General features: G+C 42.5%; 1 protein-coding gene across 3 annotated transcripts in view; it reads right to left on the bottom strand.

Moving 5' to 3' along the window:
* Window positions 1-22,097, bottom strand: part of LOC134345669 (dihydropyrimidinase-related protein 1-like) — an 87,804-nt gene extending 65,707 nt beyond the window's left edge. Inside the window, exons 1-2 of one of the 3 annotated variants that reach the window (XR_010017746.1) lie at window positions 21,376-22,097; window positions 4,118-4,206 (exon numbers count right to left, since the gene is read on the bottom strand). Coding sequence is in view for 2 of the 3 variants with exons in the window: in XM_063046704.1 (XP_062902774.1) it covers window positions 4,118-4,206; window positions 21,376-21,747 (461 nt within the window). In the remaining variant the exon portion in view is untranslated. Of the gene's footprint in view, window positions 1-4,117; window positions 4,207-20,100; window positions 20,326-21,375 lie in introns of those variants that run through there. The other 2 variants (XM_063046704.1, XM_063046705.1) reach the window with 2 other exon arrangements.
* Window positions 22,098-22,989: the final 892 nt, after the last annotated feature.

Below are 22,989 nucleotides of genomic sequence, written 5' to 3'. Positions count from 1 at the left end.
CTTCCTTGAGGCATCGCTCCTTGAAGAAGTCCTGGATGCTGGTGAGGCTAGTGCCAATGATGACGCTGATTTTACAACTTTCTGGAGCTTAATTTGATCCTGTGTAGTGCCCCCCCCCCCCGATAGCAGATTGCAGCCAGTTAGAATGCTGTCCACAGTACATCTGCAAGAATTTGCGAGTGTCTTTGGTGGCGTACCAAATCTCCTCAAACTCCTAATGAAACATTGTCTCCGTCATAACTTCTTTGTGACTGCATTGATAATGTTGGGCCCAGGTTAGATCCTCAGAGATGTTGACACCCAGGAACTTGATACTGACCACCCTTTCCACTGCTGATCTCTCAATGAGGAATCGTGTGTGTTCCCTCGGCTCACCCTTTCTGAAGTCCACAATCAATTCTTTAGTCTCACTGATGTTGAGTTCACAGTTGTTGCTGCAACACCACTCTACCAGCTGATCCATCAGCCTCCTGTATGCCTTCTCATCATCATTTGAAATTCTTCCAACAATCGTTGTGTCATCAGCAAATTTATACATGTCATTTGAGCTGTACCTAGCCACACTTTCATGGGTGTAGAGAGTAGAGCAGTGGGCTAAGCACACATCCCTCAGGTGTGCCAGTCTTGATCATCAGTGAGGCGAAGATGTTATTTCCAACCCATACAGACTGTGGTCTTCCAGTGAGGAAGCTGAGGATCTTGTTGCAGAAGGAGGTACAGAGGCCCAAGTTTTGGAGCTTCTTGTTCATAACTGTCAGAATGATTGTGTTAAAAGCTGAGCTGTAATAAACAGCAGCCTAACATAAGCATTAGCATTGTCCAGGTGAGCCAAGGCCAGGTGAGGAGCCAATTCACTGTAATCCCATTGACTGTAGACCTATTGTAGCAACTGGCAAATTGCAGTGCATCCAGGTCCTTGCTTAGTCAGGAATTGCTTCAATCCATAACCAACCTCTCAAAGCACTTCATCTCCATAGATGTGAGTGCTACTGGACGATAGTCATTAAGATAGTTCACCCCGCTCTTCTTGAGCACTGGTATGATTGTTGCCCTTTTGATGCAGGTGGGAACTTCCACCTGTATCAATGCGAGATTGAAAATATCTTTGAACACCCCACCAGTCCACCAGTTGGTTGGCACAGGTTTTCAGAGCCCTACCAGAAACACCATCGGGGCTTGTCACCATGTGAGGGTTCGCACTCTTGAAAGACTTTCTGACAATGGCCTCCAAAACAGAGATCACAGGGTCACTGGATGCTGCGGGTGCCCTCATAGCTGTAGTTTTATTCCCCATTTCAAAGCAAGCATTAAAGGCATTCAATTCACCTGGGAGTAAAGCATCACAGCCGTTTATGATGTTGGATTTTGCTTTGTAGGAAATAATGGCCTGCAAACCCTGCTGAAGTTGACGTCCATCCGATTCTGCCTCAAACCTCAATTGGAATTGTTCCTCTGCTTATGAGATAGCCCTCTATAAGTCATACCTGGCATTCTTGCATAGTCCTGGATCACTAGACTTGAATGCCACAGAACTAGCCCTCAGCAGACTACGAATCTCCGGGTTCATCTACGGCTTTTGATTTGGGTATGTACAGTTTGTTCTCATTGGCACACACTCATCCACACAGGTTTTAATGAAGTCAGTAACAACCGTGGCAAATTCATTGAGACTTGAGGATGAATCCATGAATACTGTCCAGTCCACCAAATTCAAAGCAGTCCTGTAAGCATTTCTGCCCCTCCCTCATCCATACCTTCTTGGTCCTCTCTGCTTGTGCTGCAGTCCTCAGCCTCTGCCTATACTCAAGAAGCAGAAATACAACCAGCTGATCAGACTTTCCAAACTGCGAGTGTGGGATGGCACGATAAATACTCTTGATGGTAGTACAACAGTAGTAACCTACCAAATTCATTCATTGAAAATTTATTGAAACCTACCAAATATTGAAAGGCTAGGATAGAGTGGAGGTGAAGAGGATGTTTCTAGTTGTGGGAAACACTAGGACCAGAGGGCACAGCTTCTCAATAAAATGATGTTCATTTAAAACAGATGAGAAATAATTTCTTTAGCTAGAAGGTGGCGAATCTGCAGAATTTATTGCCACAGATTGCCAATCATTGAGTGCATTTAAAGCAAGTTTGACAGGCTGATGATTATTAAAGGAGTCGAAGGTTGCAGGGAGAGAACAGGAGAATAGTGCTGAGAGAGAATTAAATAAATCAACCATGATCGAAAGTCAGAATTGGCCTAATTTCTGCTCCTCTGTCTAATGGCCTAATTCTATTTTGTTCTACTGTGGTATTTTAAGATAACTGCTTAAATATATGTGCAGAACATTGATTTCCTGATTCTGGTAAAACTTCCCTGAAAATAAAGACTGGCCTTTACTAAAGTTAGAATCTATAGAGCAGCAAACTGAACAATTATGTTTGAAGTATATGAAGTGGGTTCCCTTCTTGAATGGGACTCGATCTTGATGTACTTATATTAACATTATCCAACAATGCATCCAAAATTATGTCATATGAGGCCTATGCAAAAGATCCTTCCAGTTTTCTCTCCCACTAACAGAGTATATAGTTTTCCACTTGGGATCACCCTCGAAGATGTGTGGAGTTATTCACTTTAACCTTGGATGTGCTCAGTGATATTAATCAGAAGAAAATTAGGCCAACTCTTCAATGGCAAAGACATTCACCTACACTGGGTAAAAACTCAGGTAATAAATGCCACACATCAAGTGTGGTATTTAGCTGAGCTTAGGGAAACTCTTTCCTTGTCCCATTTTGTAATACAAGTAAATTTTCTGAGTAGCTCAATTTCAGTTGGAAAGTGACTGTGAATCAGTGGACAAGAGTGACAGTTAATAACTATTCCACAGCAGTTTTTTTCCATGTGCTTCTGTACTAAGAAAACAATTATGTACAAAATCCAAAGTTCCACCTTCTGCTTACTCACAAGTCCTGACCTCTGGAAGTGCAAATGTGTGAACATTGGGTAGGAGACAGGTGGCATCGAATTGTAATGCTCTCTATACTCTGTGAATTTAACTGTTCAAGCTCTTCCAAGATCATTTGGAAAGAAACTGTATCCCATTTAGGGAAAAAAAAGTAGGATTCAGTTGTCAATACTCAGGTGAATGTCACAGGCAGCATTTAACTCACATTCATGAGAAAATCTGCAGATGCTGGAAATCGACAGCAAGACACACAAAATGCTGGAGGGTCTATGGAAAAGAGTAAACAGTTGATGTTTCAGACCAATAGAAGGGTATCGGCCCTGTCCTGTCCTGTCCTGTCCTTATGGAGAATCTCAACCTGAAATGTCGACTGTTTACTCTTTTCCATAGATGCTGCCTGGCTTGCTGAGTTCCTCCAGCATCTTGTGTGTGTTGCTGTAACTCACATTAATACTTTAATAAATCTGGATTTCTGAAATAGAACTGTCTCATATTACTTCACAGTTTTACAGTTTAATTTGTATTTTGAAAATGTTCAGATTGGCAGATGTTAACAATTATTGAATGCAATAATCAGTAGCAGACATCAATAACTACCTGTACTACCTGACATAAAGGAACAACCAGGCCTAATAACACCATCCACATTCCTACTCTAAGGCATAAAATTATACCAGACTGAAAGAAAACTTACTGTTAACCTTATATAAGGGTTTACTTTTTACAGTAACATCCCATGAGAAAAAAAATTATATTTCTCTCAAATTTCAGTTATAAAAAGCAATCTAACCACAAGCACAATCCAATATAACTCACAGCAGGTGGAACACACTGCTAGCAAACTCAGCCTCTGAAATTCGAGGCATTCACATTGATCCATTATTGGCTCATCAAAGAACAGATAATTTTGTAAATCTCCAGAACTTTGACATCTGTTCAGATATAGGTTACATTGGATTATTTACACATGCTTATGAATATTCCCTTCCCTTTGTTAGTATCCATGTTATAGCAAATCTTCCACATTTTATACATATATTGGCAATTTACTAGGGGCGTTCCAAATGTACTTACACTAAACCATGTATTACAAAAACATGTACACAGCTGTCATTAAATTCCATAATCATAGGAGAGCTTGTTAGAGATGTTTTTACCTTATGATTCCATCTTCTAGATAAATATCAGCATAGAAGGACCGGTCTTCATTGATGATCCTCCCACCCTTGATAAGAATCCGATCACTCTATAAAAGAAAGCAAAAAGTTGAATACAAGAAAAACCTTGAAAACCCGTACCACTAAGGTAAGGTACGTCTCATCCGGAGTTTTTCCAGTTAGCGGACGATTTCCCTCCACACCTCTCTGACGTAGCGGGGAACCGCGTACGAGGCAAGTTACAGTAGTGGTTTGCTATTGCCTTCTGCCGGATGAGTTTCCAAAGAGATCATCAGCTCATAACCCAGCACGGATAGAAAGCGTGCAGGGGAGCCAGCTGGATTCGAACTCGGGACCATTCGTCCCGAAGTCTGGCACTGATGCCACTACGCCACCAGCCGGGTCTCCGTACCATGAACAGAACAAAATAAAAGCAGTAAAGAAAAACCTTTGCATTAAACAAATTTGTAATTATACCCACTATTGAAAGATTACTGATATACAGTTGAAGTACATTTGGAACCAAACTGGGCCTGTGTTTGGTTAGACTCCCATGAAAAACTGCACAAAGTTACAGCTGTCTATCCTCACTATCAACAATTCTACATGAAAAAGCTCATTTAGGACCAGTAAAGAACAAGAACAAAATTAAAACTAAAAGAACCAGTACAAATTCAAATCCTTACATAAAATGGATGTATCTTCAATGTCAGCCTATTATCTTGTACAATGCAACACTTTCATGGCATACCTTACTCCCTTGGTGGTTAAAAACTCAGTCACAACAACAAAACCTCATCTTGCTCACAAAGAAGATGTGTCTTCATACTGAGAGTTACTCACATCCTCCTACATTTCTGACTGCTTCAATTTCCTGCCAACAGCTTACACAGAATAGGACATTTCGAGCAATTTAATTTGCTTTGGAATTATACCAGCTGCATACAATAGATTGATGACTTTCCTTGAGAAAACCTTGAAATGCATCCACCCTCTGTAGTAGCAGCACAATGTTTTGGAAAGCTTCCCACATGTGGCAATGTCCACAAGACAAACTGCTACTAGCAATCCTTCCAATAAGACAGATTGCACAGCTAGAAACAACAGCAAGAGTTCAAAACTTCTAATTAGCTGTCAAGCATGAAGGATTTTTTTTTCTAATATAGCATATTCCCTCCAATTTAAGAAAGAAGTAAAAATTGGATCTCAGTATCTCAAACCATTTTGGAAATTTATTAACATTGTAAATCTTTTCCTATAACCTAATTGGTAATTTTATCTACAGTAAGTCGTTAGCCCAAGTGGAAAGTAAATAAAAATGAGTCCCTATAATTAATTACAAACAAGAGAAATTTTGCAGATGCTGGAAATTCAAGCAACACACAAAAAATAACTGCTGGAGGAACTCAGAAAGGCCAGGCAGGATCTATGGAAAAGAGTATAGTCAACATTTTGGGCCTAGACCCTTCAGCAGGACTAGAGAAAAAAGATGAGAAGTTGGATTAAGAAGGTGGGGGGAGGGGAGGAATAAATCCAAGGTAGCAGGTGATAAGTGAAACCGGCGGAGTGGAGTGCGAAATAAAGAGCTGGGAAGTTGGTGAAAGAGATAAGGGGATGGAGAAGGGGGAATCTGATAGGAGAGGACAAAAGGCCATGGAAGAAGGGGAAGGGAAGAGAAGCACCAGAGGGAGGTGATAGGTGGGTAAAGTGATAAAATTAGATATGAAATGGGAATGGGGAATGGTGAAGGAGGGGGTGGGCATACCTGGAAGTGTAAGAAATCGATGTTCATGCCATCTAGTTGGAGGCTACCCAGACAGAATACAAGGTGTTGCTCCTCCAACCTGAGTGTGGCCTCATTGCGGCAGGAGAGGAGGCCATGGACTGATGTGTCGGAATAGGAAGTGGAATTAAAATAGGTGGCCATTAGGAGACCGCGCTTTTTCTGATGGATGGAGCGTAGGTGCTCAGCAAAGCTGTCTCCCAATCTCACCAATACACAGGAGGCCGCACTGGGAGCACCAGATACAACAGACGATCCCAATAGACTCACAGGTGAAGGACTCACCTGGTAGGACTGTTTGGGGCCCTGAACGGTAGTGAGGGAGGTGGTGTAGGGGCAGGTGTAGCACTTGTTCCACTTGCAAGGATAAGTACCAGGAGGGAGATCAGTGAAGAGGAATGAAATGGACAAGGGAGTCATGTAGGGAGTGATCCCTGTGAAAAGCAGAAAGAGGTGGGGAGGGAAAGATGTGCTTGGTGATGGGATCTTGTTGGAGATGGCTGAAGTTACTGAGAATTATGAGCTGGACGCGGGGGCTGGTGGGGTGGTAGGTGAGGACAAGAGGAACCCTATCTGTGGTAGGGTGACGGGAGAATGGCTTGAGGCCAGACATGCGTGAAACAGAAGAGATGCAGTAGAGGGCAGCGTTGATGGTGGAGGAAGGGAAACCTCAATCTTTGAAGATGGAGGCCATCTTATTTCTGGAATGAAAAGCCTCACCCGGAGATCAGATGTGGTGGAGACAGAGGAATGAGAGAAGGAGACAGAGGAATGAGAGAAGGGGACAGCATTTTTACAAGCAACAGGGTGGGAAGAGGTATAGCCCAGGTAGCTATTAGAGTCACCCAGTTTACGAAAGTTATCAATAGATAAGCAGTCTCCAGAGATAGAAACCGAGAGATTGAGAAAGAGGAAGAAGGTGTCGGAACTAGACCAGGTAAATTTGAGCGCAGGGTGGAATTGGGAGGCAAAATTGATGAAGTTGACAAGCTCTGCATGGGAGCAGCACAAATCCAGTCATTGATATAGTGTAGGAAAAGCTGGGGAATGATACCAGTGTAAGCTTGGAACATAAGACTTTTCCACATCACGGATGAAAAGACAGGCATAGCTGGGACCCATGCGAGTGCCCATGGCTACACCTTTTGTTTGAAGGAAGTGCAGACATCCCACCTCTCCCGGAAGTTCTGGGAGTCTCCTGCATATCGGTAGTGACTCCCTGACACCCAGAAATTATATACAATATCCTGGAAATAGATCTTTTTGAGAGGGAGAGGGAGAGCAAGCATCCTGATTGGTCTCTCTTCGTGCTAAGAGTCAGGTTGCGAGGAAACAATATGATTTGGCGATATGAAACGATATGAGTCAGCTGCACCTTTCCTCATTCCCTGTCACGCACTATTGAATTTGAACGCACGCAAGGTCATCAGTGACCAGAGACACGCAAAGGAATGGGTCCGTGACCCATTTGTGAATGTTTCCGGTGAATCATTCATGTCAGCACGGGAAAAAGATCAACTCCTCAAGCTTGCAAATGACGGTGGGCTGAAAAGTATGTTTGACATAACATCTCTGCCGTCATTCTGGATCAAAGTCAAGGCTGAATATCCTGAGAAAGCCACGAAAGCACTGTAAACGTTGCTTCCATTTCCAACATATCTCTGCGAAGTGGAGTTTTCTGCAACGAATGCAACGAAAACTAAATTGCGGAATAGACTAGACATAAGGAACCCCCTTCGAGTATCGCTGTCTCCCATCACCCCTCGATAGGACCGTCTTATTGCAGGAAAACAAGCCCAGGGCTCCCACTGATTCACTGATATTGGTGTGTTGCAATGATTTTATATGTTCATACGGGGAAAATATACGCTGTGTGTTTAATATCCAAACGTTACTTAAAATGTTATGATGCGATTGACTTATCACCTATATAATGGTTGTGATTAACACCCCCGCCCCCGATCGGCCAGTCCACAAGAGTATTGTCAATATTAAACCGGACTGCGATGCAAAAACGATTGCAGACCCCTGCTAAGTAAACCTATCAGTTTTGTCTATGGGCGAGCTTTACAGTCGACCTCAGAAATAATGACAGTGTTGCTCGCTGCGCTGTTTGCAACAGTGACTTTTCTATTGCCCATGGTGGGTTAAAACTGTAAAAGACATGTTGAGGTGAGTTTAACAGGTGTCATTCGTTCATTAGCATAGCTAACATTATTTAAACTAGCCGGCTGGCTGCTAAGGAGCTATGCTATCGATGTCCTATGTGATGAGGCCAAACTCCCTGAAGACTTGCTTAAAGTTGTAATGCAATAAACATGATAATATAAGTACATATTTTAATGTCACATTTTCTGCATATACCCAACTTGGTTTACAGATTAGACAAAATCACTAAACAAAGTTTTACATACACCCTTGGAGGTTGACCGGGGGGGGGGGGGGTGCTACCTCCCTGAAATGAGTTTTTGCAGGGTGGGATGTCTAGAAGTGGGAGGAGCCAAAGGAGAAATTATTTAGAGGGAGGACAAGTTCCGTCAGGCAGAGGAGAGTGGTAGTGGAAAGGATCTGGTTAGGTCTGGTGTCCAGAAAGAAATAGAGAGCTTTGACGCCTTCCAGATGGGGGATGGAGGTGTATAGGGACTGGACATTAGTGAAAATAAGATGATCGGGCCAGAGAATTTGAAATCATTGAAAAGATCAAGAGTGTGTGAAGTATCACAAATATAGGTAGGAAGGGATTGAACCAGGGAGATAAAAACTGAGTCAAGGTATGTGGACACAAGTTCAGTGGGGCATGAGCAGGCAGAAACAATGAATCTACCTGGATAGTCAAGTTTGTGGATATTGGGAAGGATATAGAAATGGGAGGTGTGGAGTAAGAGAGCTACAATGTTTGTGGCAGTGGATGGGAAAACCCCAGAGTCAATAAAGTCCATGATGGTATGCTAGACAATGCCCTGGTGCTCCTTTGCGGGGCAAAATGTACTAGTTCCGATGTGTCCCAATTAACTGAAATTCACTGCATATTAATTCATTTTAGTCAAAGCAACCATATTTACTTAGAATCCTTAGCTTGTCTTGAAATACAGTCTCTGGGCTGTAGAGTGATATTTTCTCCAGTAAGGGTATTTCTAATCAATGTATTAATTCCACAGCTCCGGAAACATTAGCAATGCACACAGCTACATTTATAACCCCAAGTGCAAAAGTTAATTCATTCACCTCAACAAAAGGTCCCTGTGAATGACTCACCAGTTCTTATTTAGGGGCTAGAGGTAGAAATGGTAGGCAGCTTCCAGTTCCTGGGCATCAACATCTTAGAGGATCTATACTGGGCCCAAGACATTGATATAATCCATCTTGGGCACAACTCCCTCTGCCATTGAGGAAAACTTCAGGAGGTAATGCCTCAAGAAGGAAGCATCCATCATTATAGACCCTCACTATCCCGGAAAGCCCTCTTCACTTTACTACTATTGAGGAGGAGCTACAAGAGCCTGTAGACCCACACTCAAGGTTTTAGGAACAGCTCCTTCCCCTCGACCATCAGATTTATAAAAGAACACTACCTCACTGTTCCTTTTTTGCACATTTTTTGCAGTAATTTTACGTCTTGCACTGACTGCTGCCAGATATTTCATTACATATCAGGGACAATAAACCTGATTCTGACTCTTCTATTATAAACATCCTTCAGCTGACAAAATACAACTCATCATTAATTGACCACGTGAATATTTAGCAATCTTGCTTAATACTCAAAACCATTTATGAAGACTGATGTAGAAACAAGACATATAAAAGTTAATTCACTATTAGATGTAAAACTATCCTTTTATTATAGTACAGAAATATATTTTTTTTAACTCTAATAACTTCAGGCATACCTGGAGACATACATTATATTACAGTGATTATATGCTAATAGCAACTCCACCACATGGTATACAACAATAACTGTGTATTCTTATATCCTGAAGTGTTCAAAATAATCATGAAATCACCTAAACTTCAAATAATGCTTAACATATTGTGACTGCCTTTTCATTTGTCATAACAAACAATTCAGCTTATCTTCAATTGACCATTTCAGTCAATCACCATCCAAGAAATTTGATTCTGTTCAAAATACCACTATTACATGCTGATCACAAACCAAAGACTATCCAAATGGTTCTGTAACTGGAGACATCAACTGCATCTTCTAATTTGACAAGTGCCTATACACATTATTTGAGTGCCACCGCTGGTCTTGAGAGCTACGTTTATTTTATATAATTATTTTCTACATTATCTGTTGTAGTAAACAATAATTAAATTCAATAAAGCAGATGTTCAACAATTAAGATACACACACTCCTCTGGAGAGTAAAAGGTAAATAGTTTTTAATTAGAGTAAACACACGTGCATTAAAAGCCTGGTTTATGTGATAGAGTGTACCTATAATTCTCGGTTCAATGACCACTGTTTACAGAATGTCAAGCTTCTTTAGATTCCTTGATAGGTGTTGGAATGAATTATTTGAGGTTTTATTTAGTCAACCAAATAAAGTTACGACAATATCACAATGTAATCATGCTCCAAGATTCACACATGTAAGATATCAAACACATCTTTCAGTAACAATTTCCACAGATCGACAGAGGATGCAGTCATCACTGCTCTCCACACAGCCCTTACAAACCTGGATCAGGATAACACCTATGTAAGAATGCTCTTTGTGGACTACAGCTCAGCTTTTAATACAGTCATCCCCTACAAACTGGTGCAGAAATTGAACAACCTGGGCCTTGGCAGCTCACTGTGCTCATGGATACTGGATTTTCTGAGTAACAGACCCCAAAGTGTCAGGATGGGAGAACACACATCATCTACTCTCATCCTGAACACCGGTACACCACAGGGGTGTGTTCTCAGCCCCATCCTCTATTCTCTTTTCACCCATGACTGCTCTACCATTCACTCCACCAACACCATTGTCAAATTTGCTGATGATACCACCCTAATAGGAATCATATCAGACTGTGATGAGACAGCCTATAGGGAGGAGGTACAGCATTTGACAGAATGGTGTTGTCATAATAACCTGGACTTCAACATCACAAAAACAAAGGAGCTGATAGTAGACTTCAGGAAATCAAAGCGTGTCGAGCACTCTGCTCTGCACATATACGGGAAAGAGGTGGAGAGAGTAGAGAGTTTCATGTTCCTCGGCGTCCACATCTTGGCTGACCTCACCTGGACTGCCCATATCTCTTATCGGGTGGGGAAGGCCCAACAGAGGCTCTACTTCCTAAGGAAGCTAAAGCACGCTCTCCTCCCTCATCATCTGCTGATCACCTTCTATCGGACAACTATAGAGAGCCTCCTGACGTATTGCTGTGCAGTGTGGTTTGCCAGCTGCACAGAACAGAACAGGAAGGACTTGCAGCAGGTGGTGAGGGTAGCAGAGCGGGTTATTGGCACAACTTTACCCTCCATCAGAGACATTTATACTGGCAGACTTCAAAAGAAGGCTACTTGTATTTCAAAGGATCCTACTCATCCTGGACATCACCTGTTTTCCCCTCTACCTTCTGGGAAGAGATACAGAGCATTAAGGACGAAAACAAAGAGACTCCTTAACAGCTTCTACCCACAAGCAGTGAAATGTATAACACCCCCTTCCCTTCTCCTGCCCCCCCTCCTAGGACGGCGGCAGCTAAATGCATCACACTTCCAGGAATGGCAGGTGTGCAATAGTCCTACTCCCCCCATCCATATATTATTAATTTTGGACTGCATTCCTGAGATTTTAGAGTTTATTTTATGTATACTGCAAAACACTGAGCTGCTAAACTGTGTTTCATTGCTCCATAACAATGACAATAAAGATATTCTTCTTCTTCTTCACTGTAAATGTCATAAGGATCTTCACAGCGAAGTAAAGATAAAAGAAAATTTGTGACTGAGTCAAAAAGTTTAACAAGTGCAATCAAAAGTTTGTTCAATTAAATGAATTTTAAGGAAGGTTTTGAAAGATAAGAAATGACAATAACAAACCTTCCATTTAAAGAGCATTTTAATGGAGCAAAGATATCCTGTAGTGCTTCACAGTAGCTTTATCAAGTAAAGACAAACTGATAACAAAACTAATAAGAAGAGAGACAGCTAACCAAAACTCTATACCGTACATTACAAAGCATTTTTTTGAGGAAAGAGAGGCACACAGATTATGAAGGGGATGAACACAGTGCCTTGGACACAGAAGGCAAGGCCACCAATGATCACAGAACACGACAGCAAAAAACAGGCCGTTTGGCCCATCTAGTCCATGATGAACCAGTAATCGGTCGATTCACATCGACCTGCACCCCAGACCATAGCCCTCCATACCCCTCCCATCTATGTGCATATCCAAAATTCTCTTAAATGTTAAAATCAAACCCACATCCACCACTTGCTCTGGCAGCTAGCTGCACACCCTCACTTCTCTCTGAGGGAAGAAGTTCCCCCTCATGTTCTCCTTAAACTTTCAACTTTCACCTTAATCCATGACCTCTCATTCTAGTCTCACCCAAATTTAGTGGAAAAAGTCTGCTTGCATTAACCTATCTATACCCCTCATAATTGTGTATACTTCTACTAAACCTCCCCTCAATCTTCCACTTTCCTGGGAGTAAAGTCATAACCTATTCAACCTTCCCCTGTAACTCAGGTCCTCTAGTCCCAGCAACATTCTTGTAAGCTTTCTCAGCACTTTTTCAATCTTATTTACATCTTTCCAGTAGGTAGGTGACCAAAACTGCACACAATACTCCAAGTTAGGCCTGACCAATGTCTTATACAATTTCAACATAACATCCCAACTCCTGTACTCAATACAATGACTTATGAAGGCCAATGTGCCATAAGCTTTCTTAACGACTTAGTGATGCCACAGACGAGGAATTATGGATCTGTATTCCCAGATCCCTGTTCTACCACACTCCTCTGTGCCCTACTGCTCACCATATAAGACCTACCCTGGTTGGTCCTCCGAAAGTACAACACCTCACACTGCATTAAATTCCATCTGCCATTTTTCAGCCCAGTGTTCCAGCTGATCCAGATCCCACTACAAGTTTTGATAGTCTTCCTCGCTGTCCACAACACCCCCAATCTTGTTGCCAATTGTGAATTGAACAGTACAAGGTCAGGCATGGGGAAAAAAAATAGTTCAAGATCTCGTGAAGAACAATAGAGCAGAATAACAGGAATGGATTGAAGTAGATGTGTTTAGAGATTTTAAAAAATGAAGTGACGAGTGTTTCAACAGCAGATGAGCTAATACAGGGATGGTGTTGAGTGATGTTAAGGAAGCAGAAATAAACAGGCAGTGATGGTATTAAATCCAAAAGCACTATATTGAGGTCCAACTTTTCACCAGGCTATAAACAGTCTGGTTCAGGTACAGGTAGTTGCCAAAGATCCAGTGGCAAAGAAACAGACATTGAAGTCATGGTTTCAGTCTTCCCAAGGCAGCTCAGCATTAGAAGGCAGCAACATCTACAATGGCATGTAGGGCCTTGGAAAGAGAAGCACAATGCCCAAGGCAAGTGAAACACCTACAATGCAATCTGGCATTGGGGCCAAATTGGGAAGCAAAGGTTAATGCCTGAATGTAACTGGAATAGAATTAAAGGAGTCTTTGAGGGGGAATGTCAATAAAAGTAGATTGCAGACAATAACAATTTATTTAAGTTGATGATTTGGATTTTAAAAATTGATAGATGAGGAGCAAAGATAGATGAGGATTTAAAAGCGAAGCGTTGTGATGATGGCACTAACCGGCGACTCCTTTGCTTGTATCTTTGGAAACAGCTCTATTTCCATCTTTAATATCTTTATTTTTCCTTATCAGAGCTCTTTTGAAGACCATGACCTGGAGTTACACACTGACTACGGTTCTTTGCGGGAATGGGACCCACTCTTGGGGTTGTTGTTCAGCACGCCAAGGACTCGGCCTAAGAGTCCGGCTCAGATTTCGAAGCCTAGGATCTCAGACCTCTGCAGACGGGCAGATCGAGAGTCAGTGTCACACCAGGAGACCCGTGTGTCATCAGGGGAGTCCGAATATCTGCAGTTGTGTGCCCAAATTTTTGGGCACAGAGCTCGAAAAAAGCAACATGGCGGGCTTTTAACATTGTAAACCAGCGAGTTGTTATGTCTCCCCGCTTGCTGGGAAAACGGAGACACCTCTTTCTCCCTTATTAGGGAGAGAGAGAACCTATGTTATGTCAAATACCGGGTGAAACGCAAAGTCTTTGGGGGTAACTGCAAGTTTGTGACTTTGCTGTTGCTTTGCTCATGCATGAGTGCTCGGTGGCGGATGCCAATGCTTTTTTTTTGCCGGTGGGGGGAGGGGAGATCATTGCTTGCTGCCGCTTACGCGTGGGGGGGGGCTGAGGGAGGGGAAATTTGGGGTTCTAACATTTGACTGTCATTCATTCTTTGGGGCACTCCTCTGTTTTCATGGATGGTTGCAAAGAAAAGCACTTCAGGATGTATATTGTATACATTTCTCTGATATTAAATTGTACCTCTGAAACCTTTGAATTAAGTTAGGACAAGTTGGGGTATGCTGGTTTGGTTCTTGGAGAGCATCAAAAAGTATATTGAGAAAGCTAATTCAGAAGTAATGTGTGCATGCACTTTAGCAGTTAGTCATTGGCCTGAAGCTGGAGATGAGCAATGCAGCACAAGAGGAAAGGCAGGCAGTTTGAAGGCCAATTCTGTCCAGATGTTGCCAGGCATGAGTTGATTCAGAAAGATTGACAATTATTACTGGGATGAAAATGATACTTCTATGTTAACAAAAGTAATTCACTTGCATAAGCAAGATGTGATTACGTGCAGGATATTAGACACTACGGAAGAAGATAATTTGCCATCAAATACTGATTAAAACTGGACCTAATCATTTGAATTGCTTTACTGAAGAAAAGCACGCAGGTGACTTAAAAAAGATGGATGAGTACAAATCCTTGTCCGTTTCCAGAAGTTAATACGAGAACACAACTGAAGAAAATTGGCTGGATGATGCCAATGTTCCAGCTCTCAAGCCTTATGCACCATTTAATTAAGTCACTTAATCTACTGATGAACTGAACAAATATTTTGTAAGTTTAATTGACTCCATATCCAGATTATTTTCTGGGGCATAATTTAAGCCATTAAATCTAAGTATTACTCTAATGAGTCTCTGCTGTAGAGTAATAATTTCAATGAGAAGAGGTGACGGTGAACAATGAAAAGACATAAAAAGAAGTTCCTTTATTATTCAGTCACATCGGGGCATGAATTGGAGAGGAACTTGGAGCCATCTTCTCCAATTCATGGGTTTCTGGTGTGCTGTAGCAAGTTGATACGTGCTATACAGATTGGTACAGATGGCAAACACAGGAGCCATACTGCACAGAAGACTGATGTCAATTTTGGCAGGTAGAGCACCAAGCAAATTCATTCTGGATAATACTGTGGTTGATAACTATAAAGAGTTCTTGAAAAACAAGGAAGATGAAATGTATCATGGTCAACGTTACACGATTCATGGCTTACATCAAGGAAAGAAGGGCTACAAACAGAATAGGGGATCAATTCAAAGAATTCAAAAGCATTAAAGAAATCTTGAATGACAAGTGTTTCCCATATTTATTCATTTACATGATGTGGGCACTGCTGGCGAAGTCAGCATTAGTTAACCTTGATCCAGATGTTAGGGAATAGTGTTGGTGAGCTACATTCTTGAACTATTGCAGTCCCTCTGATGGAAGTATTCCTACAATGGGGTTTTTATAGTTATCAACCACAGTTTGATCTAGGATTCAGATCCAGTGGCCAGACAGTAACCTGAATTTATGTCCAAGTCAGCGCTGCTTGTGATTTGAAGTGAAACCAATAGATGGTGCTATTCCCATGTATGTGCTATCCTTATCCTTGGGTGGGTTTGAGAAGTCAGAGTTAAGCCTGATTTATACTTGCACGTCAAATGTACGCCGCAGGTACGATGCGTAGTTATATTTTGGGAGAGGTGCGCATTAAGCTACGGCATAGGGTATGCGGTACAGGTGTAGCCGCGTACCCTACGCCATAGCCTAACGCACACCTCTCCCAAAATGTAACTACGCATTGCGGCAACGCAGACTGAATAACTGTGATTGGTCCGCTTAGTAGCATCGCCTTTCCTCCTATGCTGCAATAGCTTGCCATTGGGTGACTGAAGGGCAGGGAAGGAACTCTGGCTGCAATGCTTTCCATAAAGCTTTACAGACCTCCAAAAGTATGGAGGACCCTGTGCTTGACGCCAGTTTGTAGCTAGCTGCTACAGCCTGTTGACTTCCGCCTGAAGCTAAAACTCGAATGGTTATTGCCAGTCTCTGATTATACTGTGCGTACACTGATGCAAAATAAATGGTTGGAGACAATGAGCCAAATCTTCAAATCTACCCGCCGACATCCGAAAATATTTGAAATGCATTTCCTCGTCCATGTCTCTCAGTGGCCGGACAAGCACAGAAAATTCACCCTCCTTCAGTTTCAGTCGCCATTGTTTGAAGTTTTGAGTTTCTTCGTGTTGAGTTTCAACACGAAGAAACTCAACAGTGGCATAGAAACCCCACCACCAACTAGCATTTTGGCAGTGAATTGCAGAGCGATGCAGACGCACCAACACACAAGTATAAATGCTCACAACAGCTTAGCCCACTTACGTAGGCTATGGTGTAAGCTGGTACACACAGGTATAAATCAGCCTTAACCTAGGCAAATTAATGTAGTGCATTTTGAAGATGTGCATGCTGTGGCCAAGGTGTACCAATGGTGAAGGAAGTGAATCATTTGAGTGGTCGATTTGGTGACAATTAAGTAGAACTGTTTTCTCCAGGATAGCATCAATCTTCTTTAGTTGTTGCTGCAGCTGTACTTGTTCAAGCAAGTGAAGAGAAATGCATGATACTCCTGATGTATTGATGTATCTTGCAATTAGTGGAAGGGCTTTAGAGTATTAGGTGGTGAGCTACCCAGCTTCCGACCTACTCCTGCGGCTACTGAGTTTATATGGCTGGTGCAATTAAATTTATAGTCAATGATGACATCCCCTTCCCCTACTCCACCCCCCAAACCAGCCATGATTAGTGACAGAAAAGCCAATGCCACTGAATACAAGTTGTGAATGGTCAAACTCCCACTTGTTGGAGATGGTCATTGTCTATTTTCATGTGAATGTTTCTAGGCCCTGCACAGTGTTGGCATAATTTGCTTCATTTTCTGATGCATTATGGATGCAGGCATCAGTAGACGTGTGCAGTTCCGAATCTTTGATGGAAGGAAAGTCATAGGTGGAGTAGCTGAAAATGGGTGAATCTAAACCACTACATACAGGATCTCCTGCAGAATTGTTTTGAGGTTGGGTTGATTGACAACTATATTCTTTTAAATAAGATATGGCCAATCATTGGTGTAGTTTTTCCCCTTGTTAACTATCAACTTGTTTTACCAGGGTTCCTCCCCTACACACAAATGGTGACTTAATGTCATAGGTAATCACTTTTACCTCACAGTTGGAATTCAGCTCTGTCTGCGTTGGGCCAAGGCTGTGACAGGGCTGCAGTACAGGCCCTAGATACAAGAGGTAACAACGCATTCCAAGACTTGTGACAAAAACGTAAGAGAGATGGAGATTCAAGGAAGGTCAAATGTGAGTTTAGGGGGAATGTTTAAAAGAAACAGAATTATTTTGTCAAAAAAAACAACAACAATGGTAATTAATGTGGAGCCATGAAGGGAAGTAGTATGTTCAAGTTGAGGCTTTGTTTGATTCATCATTTCTTGTTCCTACACTGTGCAGAACAGTCCATGTTCTAAATATGAAATATGCAACCATAATCATTGTTGTCTTCCTTGATCACTCCACCGCCACCATCCCGATTACACCATGCTTTGTCATCACCTAGCAGCTGGAGTATTGTCCCTCCCTATCCCATCCTCTCATGCCCATGTAATTACATCTGTTGTGTCCCACTATTGCAGTTTTGGTCTGTAACTCTCTTCTACATGGGCTATCTAATCCACTGATAAGTTTTTTTTTGTCTCCCCACCATCAGCTTCAATTCTAAAATAGCCCCTGTGTCATCCAGTAGTTTGTGTTCATTCAGAGACTCCAATGAGTAACAACTTCTCAGTACTAATGAATAGTCCCAAATCTGAAAAGATAACCAGAGATACAAGAGGCTGCAGATGCTAGAATCTGAGGCAACCAACAATCTGCTGAAGAACTCAACAGATCAAGAAACATCTCTGAGAGGAAAAGGAAACATTGATAGTTCTTTCCTCCTCCAGCTACTGCTTGACCAGCTAAGTCTTTCCAGCGAATGTTTTGTTAAAGTTTCTCTGTCTATAGATGAGGTCGACAAGAGCAGAGCATTTTCAGCGTTGATTATATTTCAGATTTCCAGCATCTGTAAGTTTTTTTTACAACCATCACAACTTGCATTGCATTTAGCCATCACTCCAAGTCCTCATTCCAAAATCAATGACTGGCAGAAAAGAAAAAAGGCATTGTACTTTAGGACATTGTCAGTTGTAGTTAAGCTGATGTTGCTTTACAATAAAAAAACATTTGAAAACAAAATCAATGACTGGCCTCTCTCCACCCATCCACTCTACTCTTTTCTTCTATACCTGCTGTTAATGATACAACAGGTATAACCCTTCCATCAGTGGTATCATTATCATTCAACCATCCCTCTTGGGTTATTTTCTTCTAACATCCCCTGCTTATACTATATAAAAAGTAGCCAACCCTTTCTAACAATTCCCCTTTTAATTAAATATCTTGAAATACGCCAGTATCTTAGAAGCCCAGGTGTCTCACAATGAAATTATCCAGTAACATTACTAAAATATGAACACAAATGATTTATTTTTCCACTTCTTGAGTCCTATTATTTACTGTTTTCATATGTCCAAAAACGAAAGTTAATCCGTTCTCTAATAATAAAGAATGTTGCGCTCTCCACAAATTACATAGATGGGCGTCACCCATGCTGAAAAACCTTCAGCCTAAGGCCATTACTTCATCTATCTATCGGCTGTCTCAAATTCATACATAAGCGACTTTATTGATTGCCTCGTAAGACGATGCAGGCAATCATGTTATAATGCTCCCCCGGAGAAACTACTGGACGACAAAACTCCAGTTGATGGCATCACAATTTAGACACGCCGCTGCCCAAATTATATCAGGCATAGGAGGCTTTTTGTTCGCCTGTCTAGACCGGTATTGAGAGACGTCACCGAGTTGAAAGACACTGTAATTTCACATCAAACAGAGTCTCCATACATCAAGCGGGGAGTCTACCACAACGTAATAAAGAGCTCTACGTACCATTATTTTAATCGCTGTAGTTCTTGTTTTACCTATAACTATTGGGAACACCGTTCCCAAGAGTATTATATACATGTAAGTGCAACACCCTAAGTAATTCCACCCACAACATCCGACAGTTCGTGGAATTAGAGTTTGACCCACAAGGTGTGTCTCAATGATGGCGCTTTGTGCTATGAAGGCTCTTTTTTTGTCTCGGTTCAATCTATCCAGCCCCTCCCATTGCATACAAAAAGAATCTGTTCCCTCCATCTACAATCCCCAGAGTTGCAGGCGTTATCAATACCTTTTGTCCTTGAACTGTGATCTGACCATGAATTAACTGCCTCTGTTTAAATCAGCTTCCCTTTCTTTGTAAATCCACAAGGCTGTAAGTTGCTTATAACGATCCTTCAAGACCATATCGATCATTCTATCGACTTCGTCTTTTCGCTAGAGCAGCCACACCCACATTGTCTGAAACCATTTGTTCGCCTACAACTTCTTTCTCTGAGCGCACACAGTCCCCTATCAAGTCTAACCACAATCGGTAACGTTTATTTTCACTAAAAAGAAATGGTGAGGTAGACGATGGACATCGCTTTCAGATCACCTTCAGGGCCCTTCGCCGCCATAATACAATCTTACCCCCGCACAGCCCTACTCCCAAAGTGGATGCAGTCAAACACCAAGTTAAGCATTTCCCTTAACCCAGCCCGTTTCCCCAAGGTAGGGGTACAGAACGCATACATACACACAGACACACAATTGGGACGCTGGCGCGCCCTTCCTTCCCCAATGAAAGAGCTTACCGTTACGCGGTGCATGTCCTGGCCGTCTTGGTTGGACATGTTTGCTTGCACTTTATTGTGAGAGAGGGGAGGTAAAGAGTAGATTTTAGGTTCTAAACTGGGCTGCCAAATTTGATCTTACAAACTCGCTCCTTTCGGGAAGCAGTATTTATTAATTAAAGTATTTCTGTGTTCTGGTGTAGCTGTCTGCAGCCGTCCAGAGGGAGTTAGCAAAGAGCTCCTTCTAGCGGCTGCCAGCCGTAATGGAGCCGCGATTCACCTCAGGAAGCACTTCCCACCAGCGACCGAGGGATCTCTACACACTGACGAAATTCAGCAGCAGCAATGCCCTCGGTTTTCTCTCTCTCTCAACGGGTAATCAAATCATTATAACAGGAACTTTCTGTCCCTACCCCTTCAGGTTAATGGGAAGCTACTTAAAAATGCCAGGTTCACTCTTCCTAGCCATTCTCTCCTGATGGGTCTTTTGTGAACAATCCTGTAAAATGTGTTGCGCACGCCTTCGTTTCGCAGCATGCTCCCCCTCTGACAAATGAGGTCATACCTTCCATCCCCAAATTTCCCAAATTAAAATTCAAATACCAGCGGGGCAGCCTCTACAGGAGGAGGCAGTGCTGCATTTATTCTGTTTTGTGAAACCCTTAGATCGTCTTTGTTTAACTTGATCGAAGGAATTGTTCAGAAGATGGGACCGAAATATCGTGGGTTAGTAAACGAAGTGAAAACCTGCCCTTATATTTCAAAACACCCGGGCGTTAAAATGAAACGCAAAAGGAAGAACGAGTCACGCTGCCACAGACAATAGCTCTCCAGTGGCAACAGCAAGAGGGTGGGGAAGTGTTTAAAGTCATGGAAGCGGCTCCCCTCTGCGCCAAGCCGGATTCCGCCAAAGTGATTACAGCGTGAACCAAACGCGGAACCCCGAGGGGCCTCTTTCCTTCCCCTCCTATGGACGCCTGATTCCAGCTGAATAAACACCAGACAAAAGAATCAGTTTACTTTAAAGCGGGCACTTTTAACCAGGAATGGATGTTAAATCCCTCCTCCACGCTGACTTAAAGCCACCTTAAAGCCCACGTTGTATCACGACTTTCAAACAATTTAATCCAATCAATAAGTGTTTAAAATGCAGCCTCTTCACAGTGACTTTGGAAACTAGATGGGATGGTTTGATTGTTAAATGAGCAGTAACTTTTTCGTGTGTGTGATGTTGGCGTCGTTTAACGATAATGATGTTGCTAATGATGATGATAGGGGTGGAGGTTCGGCATGTACCTTGCCTGGTTCCCAGCCCTGGAGCAGCTCCTTGGCCGCCGCAGCTTTGATCTCCAGCGGGGCCCTCTCTTCCCTCTCGCTGGGAGAACTGATGATTGAGCCGGAGATCTCACTGATGTCGCTGGCTGTTTCGCTCATTCCGTCCGATTCCGGGGACAAGATGTCATGCCGGCTGGAGCTCCTGGATGCCTTGGAGCTACGTCGCCCAACGCTATAGGCATCGAAATCTATTGTCTTACTCTCATATGCACCTTCCACAGTGCAGAACATGCCTCCGTATTTCTGCCGGGGTGTTTGCGCCGTGGTACCCGGTCTAGCCAGGTACACCGGGAGATCATCCTCCTTGTTCCAGTGTCTCTTGCCATCAGCCATCCTGTGCGCACACTCTCTGAGAAAGAGAGAAACGGCTCGATTTCTCTCACTCAACTCTCTGCAACACTCACACTTTCACACCCTCACACACCTACACCAGCAATGAAAAGGAACCCAAATGGAACCCAGTCAGCATCTAGCAAGTCTGAATCCTCTGGTGACAGCAGATTTCATCCAAAGCTTCTGACACGGAAGTAATAGATCTGCATAAATGCAAAGGAAAGTGTCGCTGTTGGTTCGCCAGGTTCTTTTTTTTTGGTCATTCCTCCCTCTGAGGAGGAGCTTTGGAATGTATTCTGAGTGGGAGCTGGGAGGGCGAGGGGTGGTTTGGCTGAAAGCAGCGGCATCGAAACGATCGATCAAAACGTCCCCGGATGATCAGCATTCAGTGCACGGTGAGCTATCCTTTCAGCACCGTCCCTACGTAGTCCCACATTGGCGGGCGGTGGGGGTGGGGATTCAGGCAGCGTCGTCAGGCTGGTGTGACGCTTTGGCTGGAAAACAGTCAATTTAGTTTGCCTTTAAAACAGACGCGCGTCCTGATCTGTCCGCAAACAGAGTGTGCGCACGCGGACTTTCCTTGGGATAATCACAGCTAAGCACTCGTTAAGCAAAGAACAACGTTCAGGTGATTGCCTTAGATAACATTTTCAAAACGGTCGCTTGTGGCTGAAGAATTTAGCAAGGTAACCTCGTATACACTTACACATGAACGCAAATTAGTGATGTAGTTACAACCCATTACGAAATATTATGAGAACTGGAAGTAAATTTAGGCCCATGTAAAATAGCCGCTGTGAAATTATCACGTGTGTGTTATCGGTTTATATCTGAACAGCAACCCTAACCTCTGGCCTACAAGCCATCAATAAAATTGAAAGACAATGCTGATAGCAAAATAACGAGAAGTCAAAGTTCAATGTAAATTTATTATCTAAAAACATATACGTCGCCATATACAACTCTGAGATTCATTTTCTTGTGGGCGTACACAGTAAGTCCGAAAAACATAATAGGTTCAATGAAAAATCACACCCAACAGTACAGTCAAACAACTAATGTGTGAAAAACAACAAACTGTGCAAATACAAAGAAAAAAAAAAGAAAAATAATTATAAATATCAAGAACATGAGATGAAGAGTCCTGGAAAAGTGAGTCCATAGCTTGTAGCAGCAGTTCAGTGACAGGGCAAGTGAAGCTGAGTGAAATTATCACTTCTAGTTTGAGAGCCTGATGGTTGA

The sequence above is a fragment of the Mobula hypostoma genome, chromosome 4, assembly GCF_963921235.1.
Source record: "Mobula hypostoma chromosome 4, sMobHyp1.1, whole genome shotgun sequence".
NCBI lineage: Eukaryota > Metazoa > Chordata > Chondrichthyes > Myliobatiformes > Myliobatidae > Mobula > Mobula hypostoma.
The sequence above is the reverse complement of the archived record's forward strand: the minus strand, read 5'-3'. Positions and strand labels throughout refer to the sequence as shown.